The 9271-nt window shown below is 38.3% G+C and overlaps 1 protein-coding gene across 1 annotated transcript; it reads right to left on the bottom strand.

Annotated features, from left to right (window-relative positions):
* Positions 1–7765: 7765 nt before the first annotated feature.
* On the bottom strand, positions 7766–9172 carry FOXC2 (forkhead box C2). The gene has a single exon (XM_089486466.1). It carries the CDS (start codon positions 9170–9172, stop codon positions 7766–7768), a length of 1407 nt encoding a protein of 468 aa, XP_089342592.1.
* Positions 9173–9271: the final 99 nt, after the last annotated feature.

Genomic DNA, 9271 nt, shown 5'->3' with positions numbered 1-9271 from the left:
GGTTGAGTGTTGAGCAAAACTTTTTTTTTCAGAGGCAGGGAAGAAGAGACGATACCTGGGAACTTGATGGAGAGCTGTCGCACAGCTGCAGTCTGGATCCCACTCCTCTGCCTTCCACAGCTTGCCTCTCTGTGTCCCTTCTTCATAGTTTAAAAAATGTTAAATAATTGTTGTAAGTTTGCTATTTTATGTTGACTTAACGCTGGAAAATAAATTGTCTATAATAAACAGTCCTCCAATTCTCAGCCCACCCACATTAATTAAAATTTCATTGCAAAGAAAAAAAACCCCCTCTGTGTAAGTATTCTCCACGTGTCTTCTTGGTACCAGCCAATGGGTTTCTGGGTTCTTCTTTCATTTGTTTGTAAAATTAGTCTGTTGATAAGCCTGCCCACCCAAGTTGAATCAAGCTGTGTTTATTTGGAAAAATTTCCGGGCACCCAATACATAAACTCAGTGATCTGCTGTTTGAAATATCACGTCCACCATTCACACTGCAGACTCACGAGCATCGACAGCAGCTTAGCAAACCAAACCGGCCCCTTACTCTACAGAATCTACAGAGAAAAACTGTGAAACTGTAATGAATGCATAAAAAGACAATTCAGAAACTCTATGTTACCTATTGCTCTTACAACACTGGTTACAAATTGTATCCAATGTGGTTTGATGCTGCTAAAGCAGAGAGTAACATGTTTACTAACTGTTTTATTTTGTGTTCACAAAAATAATTCTCCTTGTCGTCCAGTTCTTAAATTAGTGTGTGATTAATGTTGACTGAGGCAAAAAGGAACCAAGGGTTGAATTATATGAGGCTTTTAACTAATGTGCTATCATGTTCTCCCCCAGAATAGTCAGCATCAGAAATCTTGGTTAAAATTAGTAGCCATCATATCATGTGAGACAGTCCTACTCGGTGCTTTAAAATATTTGTTTGACTTTTATTCACTCTGAATTACATTTCTAAGTTTCACAGTAAAGAATAAAATAAATTACAGTCACGATTCTGTATCAAGATAAGGGGTCCTATCACTGCCACTACCCTTCAGTGTATACATTAATATTGTCTTGTGGTGTCCTCAGAAATATTAAGAACTTTCCATTGATATTAGAGTTTTGGCTAATTGTCTGTAAAAACAAGCCAGTTACGAAGTAGAGTTTTTCATCATAACAATTCTACAATTCAGGGGGTTCTGCAGACCCTTAATATGTTCCAGTGTCACAAGCTGTTCTAATGGAGCCCACTGGTAAGTTTTCTTGCCTTGTCTCTCCATACACACAAGAATTGTTGCTGGTGGTCTGATGTCTGAGCCATGCTGCAGCTATGTGAGCTAATAAACAAAAATAAACCATAATTCTGCAATCTGTGGCTTGTTAGTAGTTCATGACACTATTGTGTTGGACCACTAAAATATAGAAGCAGCTAGAGCCATTGATTTGGGGGGAGACTCGTTTTTTCTTCTAGCATAACAAGAAGATCTAGAAGGAGACTTGGCTTAAGAGTAGAGGGAGTTTTATTATTTGTGAATGCAGGTCTGTAGCTTCATAATATGTACTTTCCTGTTTATAGCAAGGAGGGGGATTATAACAACTTTACAAGTGCACACAGCTGGGCAATGATTACATTATCCGTTTGTGATGATTTTTGTATAAACCTCTAGATTTCCATATTCTCTTACTCATCTAATCAAGGTATTGCTGATCTCCCTTCTGATGCGGCCATTGGTTACCATACCTCTATACAAAAAAAAATAAAGAAATGTGTATTTTTATTAAAGTGCAGAAACGTTTATTTAGAGTGTAGCATAGAGTTGCAGGATGGAGGCACCACTAACATGCCCCAAGTAGGCATTGCCTTTTAAGATCTGGTCCGCTTTACGATTTGATTTCATGAAGCAAAATAGTGGTTGATATAAGTTGAACGGTTCTATGACATCATCTGCGTCAGTAGTTAAAATTGCCTCTTGTGACACAAATCATTAAATTCTGATTATCCTTGGGTACAACAGTCCTTGCCACCCACCCAGCTGCCCCTGACTTACTGGGAGGGAAATAGTCTCTTTATATAAATGCTTATATAAACTTGTATACAAATAGGGAGGGTGGGTGTCCATGAAATCTGCAGCTGTTTGTCCAGGATTTGCAATATAAATACTGTCAAAATACAAACAAAGAGGAGGCTTCTGTGATCTGCAGACAGATATACAAATATGCCCATACATAAGGTGTCACTTATTGCATGAGCTTATTTTAGGTGGCTTTTAATGAGATAGAGATATTTATGATAAAATCATTATTTGGTAGTTACAGAGTTGGGTCCCTCTGTGTATTCATTTTGTAATTGTAGTAGTCTTGAACCTGGAACACAATGTGTCCAGAGACTTGTCACAAAGTATAAATGTGAAACAAGCGAAGTGCAGTGTGTGTCTGCCAGAAAAACATTTGACTGCGTACTCCTTCCCATGAAGCAAACTGTAGAGCCTTCAGTTCCATCTGTTTCAGTGTGTCGTGTATAAGTAGGTGTGGCCTAATGGCATCTGGCAGTCGAGTGTAAGTGGGTGTGGCCTAAGGGCATTTGGAGGAGTACTTGCTTGTTTTTAGCACCCCCTTCATCACAAGACTCAACTAGTAACAGCATGAGCTTCAGCTACATTTGCCATGTGGTGGAAGGGATAAAACAAGTCTTTTGGGAAGGCAAGTGTGTGTTGTCTAATTTTGACCCAATTCAGATTTTTCCCATTTTGCCTCTATTGCCATACTTTTCCCAACTTCCTGCCAGTGCCATATCTGTAATTTTTCATTGTGTTTAAGATGTTTCTCCAATGTTTTTCACACAAGCCATACATATTCCAATGGCACTCACTAAACTTACCTTTAATATGGGCATTGGCTTCTGAGGTGACTTGGCAATATCTTGGCATTGTCATGTAGAAGGCACCTTATCCCATTCGATATTAGTCACATACCAACTTCCAACAGCCATTGAGGTTTAATATTTTAATTAAGAGTAATCATACAGATGTGGCCAAAAATGATGCTCTCAAGGGAGGGATAGTTAAGATGTATCTGTCCAAAGCATGCACCTCTTCACAGCGCTACTTGTATTACAGACTAGTTCTGACATCACAAACACCATCTTATAAAGACATAACAATAACACGTTAGGTTTCCTCAAGTATACTGCAATGTACAATGCTTCCTACACCCAGGAAAATGTAATTGTATGACCCACTTCCATAAGAACCACAAACAGGCGATTCAGGAACGGTCAAATATCATGGTGCACATCAGACTAATATATATGACTGTAGATTAAGTCACACTATGGTGTTTTAAGGGGCATGTATATGGCACATCATACAATAGCATATGTTTTGCAGATACAATTTATGAGGTAAGAGCTTGTGTGTATGTCACAATAAATTCAAGGTAATAAATACACACACACAAATCTCTGTTTCACTTTCCCCTCAACCCATTAGATTGTAAGCTCACGAGGACAGCACCCTATTCTCCTTTTGTACCATCGTGTGTGATTTTAAATTATAGTAACAGCGCTATGGAATCTGATGGGGCTATATAAATAAATGTAATTTGATGTGATGTGATTATGTGGTCAAGAAGATTGCATTTTGCGGAGGTTGAGGTGTTCTTGTGTTAGTCCGGGTTGGACTAGCTCTGTATAGTAACACCCTGTGCTTGAAACGCAGCTGCAGCCAGTTTGACTGCAGCCAGTGGTAGGAGCCCTGTAATTACCAGCTACCAGGGATAGGAGCCCTCCAGCGCTCCAGAAAGCCTGGCTTAGCGTTATGGGAGTTGTAGGACAACTCCCTTCTGCAGTCGCAACAGATCTACCTTTTGATCAACGAAATATGCTGGGGATGGCCGAGCATGCTGGGAGCTGTAATGTATGGTCCTGTCTCAGTCCATCGCTATATCTCAACTCTGACTCGTGCAATTAAGTGAAATTTCATTATGGGAATCTGCGGCAGGTCGCCGTTTCATGTGGTTTAGTTCTTTGAAAAAATAGCTTAATATAAACACTAATATTAATTTTAGTAACACCTATATTTTCATTATTATTAACTTATTTTATTTAATTAATAATGTTAATGTCAATGAAGTAATGTTAAGAGCTATTTACAGCTAGCACTCAGGGCTGTCAATGGACCATATGCTTCCTCAGAGAGACAAACACACATCTTACATATACACACAAGTATAATATACATATATACATATATATACATATATACTGTATATATATATTTATATATATATGTCTTACATATAAATACACACACATTTATATCTCACATATACATACACAGACACATTTTTATTTCACAAATAGAAACACACATTTATATCTTACATATACATCACATACTCACAGTTTTGTTACCTTTACCAACAGTAAATTTATATTACTATATATAAAAAGTTATATTTATATACAAATATATATATATTATATATATATATATATATATATACATATTTTAAACGTGTGCATGTAATAGGTTAGTGTCACCTTTTTACTGAGAGCTCATAACCGACAAATATATTAAACCTGCTATCTGTCTGACTTTCCTTGGGTTCTGGGTAAATATTAAAGCGGACTTAAAATCTCACAGCGCCGCCCCAAAAACACATAGCTGAGTAACTTCAGTATGAAGGGAAGAAAAGCATTTAAAGCATTTTAGGTAAGACGTTGCATCAAAAAAAAAAAGGAAAGAAAGGGAACCCACAATTTAGCCATTATACCTCATACTGTATTAAGATAATTGTGTTAATCTGCCTTAAAGATACAATACATGAAAACCCACTATTACATAGGTCTAAAGAAGCAAACAAAAAATAGAGATTCAGCCAATCCTATAAAACACCAGATAATATGTTATAAATAGGCCAGCAGTGGTAACAGTTCACTGCCCAGTATACGGTGACCAAACGAGGTGACCCCGATTCCTGGATCTGCACTGATCTCACAGATTGGATCTCTAGATTTATCGACCTGAAACCGAAAGAGAAATTCGGGGAATGCGATAAATCTGTGTGTTTGAACTTCCTCATCTAATCACAAAAGAAATGTTTGTATTTACTTCATATTCTCCAAAAAGAAAATAATCTAAAACAATGTCAAAGCCAGTAACTGGTGCAAGTAGAAACTAAATCAGATCTTTCTTTCTCTAAACAAAACCTCACATGTTGCTTATTATCCGTGTGGCTAAACCGAAATAATTTCTAATTAATGTGTGTTTTTGGACCAGAATGCTGATTCACTGTAATTAATATTCTGGTGATATCGATTATTGTGCCGATATTTAGCAATATTCACAGTGTTACCGTGTACCTATATTATATAATTACAGGAATAGCTTTATGTTATAATTTAAAAAAAATACCTTAATTATATACAAGCAAACTTAATGACAGGCTTGTAAATGGTTAATAGTGCCTTATGTTATAATGTATTTATTAAACACGGTGTACCCTGTGTCATTTGGGATAAGTGTCTACATGTAATTTAGTATGCATGTAGAATGACAATGGAAAACTATGACAAGTGTGAACATATTCATTTTCCATACAGACAGGTACATAGAAGGAGCCCATATTTATCTGCTTGGGGAACAGTTACCTCGATATACAAAATATATTCCGTAATAATGTGTCCGCTTTCTGACTGTTATAAGTTTAAAGAACATCTGCTCGTTACATACAAAGGACAGAACGTTCCATGTGTCGTGTACATGTAGCATGGCTGGTGACATTGCGTACATATAATGTGAATACGCTTCATGACACCATGCAAAGTGAAGTGAAATGTTATGTACACAGACAGAGAAGGGGGCATGTTCTGTCCCTGGGTGCATTTTGGGTTCTTCAGATGCCCTAATTGTATTAATAACCTGAGTAATATGCTCGTCAATTGAATTATATCATAGGAAGCATTACACTAAGCTGCCCTCCTGGTGACACTGTGGAAAGTTATGATGTGCAGGGGCAGGTGAATTCTGCCTGTGCCTCCAAGACATTTATTCCCCTTTAACCTCAATGAGTGCCAGATGTGTGTTGAAGCCATTGCCACTACCCTGGTGCCATGAAACTTGCAATGCCATTAAAACTCTGTTCTATTAATATCTTTACCTAGACTGTCACCCAATGTACACTGTGCATAATAATGTCAGTTATTGCACAGAGAGTATAATAATTATAGGATTACACATTAAAAAAAAATACTAGTGTGGTGTTATCAGTGTGAGGTCAAGTTATCGATGTTGGCATTACATTTTTTACATGGCATTCACTTTTAAAGGCAACAGCAAAACATGTTTTATTTGCCAATATAAATAGACTGTGTAATGCTATTCTGCTCTATTCAGTCTCCATCTAGAAATTCGAACACAACGTGGTATCAGAGTCAATACAGAAATTATTCTGAAACAGATATTGCAAAACCTTTTACGTAAGAGTGTCCGACATCAATTGTGTTGGTTGTGTGTAATGATGTAACAAGCTTTGCTATATACGGATGAGAACGACAACGTGTAACTTGCCAAGAGATTTGCTGCTAACCCTCAATTGGGTTTGCAACAAAAACAAATAGTTCTAGAGAGCCCTTCATGCTTTTACAACTTTTTATATTTTCTGCGGTATTTTTCCAGACTGTAAATATTGTAAAATGTGAAACGCTCCAGCCCAAGGCGTGAAAAAGCGCCTCCCCAAAAATCCCTGGTAAATAGTATAATAAAATACACTTAAATACACTTAAAGCACAAAAATGCGGTCACATTGGAATAAAAACTACATGTTACAATAAATTGTAACATTGTAACCTAAGGTAAGGAATAACCTAAGTAAAGAATATTTAACTATTTGTTGAAACATATGCAGAAATTGTACTGTGGATTTTTCACTCTATTTTAAATGGGATGTTAAAATGTTTTAGCTTTTTAAATATAATGTAAGTGTCCTATTATTATAATTATATATATTTACAGATTTGAAGTAGGCTTTTTGTAGTATATGCTAAAATTGATTTTTTAGTGTTTAGAAACTCAAAGAAGTTTAAACTCATGTATCCCAAAATAAAAACACACTTGTAACAATATTTTAAAGCTGTAACACAAAAAACAATTTATTTAATATAAAATACAATTGGACCAAACAGACAACATACGTTTTTGGGAATGGTCAGTCTCAAAAAAATCTCCCCCCCAAAAAAACAACAAACACAAGTTTTCCCATTTTATCCCATCAAGAGGAAAAAATAAATTATATTCCTATTTTTTTCAATAAGAAAGTGGAAGGTAATTGTAAGAAATACTAGAATTATACAGACACTATGAATAAAGCACTAGGTGTTTGTTTCAGTTTAGCAATTCATATTTGCTGGCAAAATTAACCAAAATAATCCAGTGAACTCAACTTTAAATATTATAATAAAATGAGACTAAACAGCCCGCTTCACATATTTTACAGAAATTAGATATTTCAAATCTATTCCCAGTACAAAAGGAGATTACAAAGGTTTGGTCCTTCAACAAGGTCACACATTTTAGCAGATATCTGTCAATTTTCTTTATGGTAAATATATCTCCGTTTTGTTCAAGTAAATGTTACTTGTAAATATATATATAGTGTATATTTACCGATGTAAATGCCAATGCTAGTCTTTGCTTTCTAGACTCTTTAAAACAAGTCATTTTCTTTTTTCATTAAGATGTCACTGAACACAGTCCGGACAACCTGGTTTTAATCAGTACTTAGTGCAGTCGTAGGGGTAGGGGGTGGTGTGGCGGTATATGGAAGGCGTTGATCTATAGGGGATCTGACAGCTTGTGTTACCGCTCACCTGGTGGTCACTGAGGGCTGAGCTTTCAATCCCAAGGCGGTGGGAGTTGAACATTTCTCTCACATTTGGGAAAGTCTGCTGTTGCGACCCGAAAGTGTGCCCAGAGAGGTGGTTAAGATCTGCACTGTGGTTGAGGTACCAGGATGCTGTCTGCCCTGCTGTCCCGTTTTGTTGGTGGTGACTAGATGTCAGGACACTATCCTGGCTGGACCCAAGGCTCATGGTGCTCAGTGGAGATGTGGTGCCATTGTGATGATCCGAGATGGTGTCTTCCATGGTGGTGGGCACACACATGTGGCTTGACCTGTCACCCGTGTACAGGCTCATGGCCCTCATACTGCACTGATAGCTCCCACTAGTGTCCATTCCCTGTGTGCATGCCTGACTATAGATAGAGGTCTGAGTCTGTGCATAGTTGATGGGCAACGAGGGGACCATCCCCGTCCTACACGGGATAGTTGGCACCGGACTTAGTTCCCCTTGAGGAGAAGTCCTTAAAGTTATGATGTTCTCAACGCTGAAGCCCGACAGACCATTGCTGACTGAGTGGTGATCAGGGATTGAACTCTCGGTAGAGGCTGATGGAGTGGATGCCACACTTCTAGGGCTGTCTTGCATGGCACTGCCACCACCAGGGCTTAAGTTCTCCACTTTTGTGATAACCGGTAGCTCCGGGGATTCGCTTTTGATGACAATTTTCTTCTCATGGATAACATCCTTTGGAATGTCTATGCTGGAGATCGAAGTTTGCAGCTTGCTCTGATCTTTGTGGTTCCTCTCATCTTTTTCTTTGGAAGCATCTTTCTTCTTAAACCTCCTCCTCCTTCGGAGAAAGCTCCCATTTTCGAACATGTTATAGGAATCAGGATCCAGAGTCCAGTAGCTACCTTTCCCTGGCTTCTTGTCATCCCGTGGGACTTTCACAAAGCATTCGTTGAGGGACAGGTTGTGCCTGATGCTGTTTTGCCATCCTTGTTTATTTTCACGATAGAAAGGGAAGCGATCCATAATAAACTGGTAAATTCCATTCAGCGTGATCTTCTTATCAGGAGCATTTTGAATGGCCATGGTGATAAGAGCGATATAACTGTATGGAGGTTTAACCAGATCCTTTGGGGCTGCTGCCTGGTGGTGGTAGGGTCCGTAAGACCTGCTCATCCCCGAGGTGTATTGGTCATGACCGGTGTACACACTCATGGGGGTGGCCATGCTCCCGTAAGTCCCAGCTGTTCTGTAGTAGTTCTGCTCACTCAGATAAGGGACGACACCCAGACCATTGGGGTCCGCCACAGAATATCTCGCTTGCATCATTGATGCTCAAGAGGGGTAATGTCAATCTGTAGAGGATGGAGAGGTCCTCCTTCAGGAGGAGAGGTAGATCAGACTCTCGCTGTACAACCGTGTCCTCTG

The sequence above is a fragment of the Sceloporus occidentalis genome, unplaced genomic scaffold (assembly GCF_023333645.1).
Source record: "Sceloporus occidentalis isolate IW3139 unplaced genomic scaffold, rSceOcc1.0.p SCAF_29, whole genome shotgun sequence".
In the NCBI taxonomy this organism is placed as follows: domain Eukaryota; kingdom Metazoa; phylum Chordata; class Lepidosauria; order Squamata; family Phrynosomatidae; genus Sceloporus; species Sceloporus occidentalis.
Note: the sequence above shows the minus strand (reverse complement) of the source record. Positions and strands in the feature narration are given on the sequence as shown.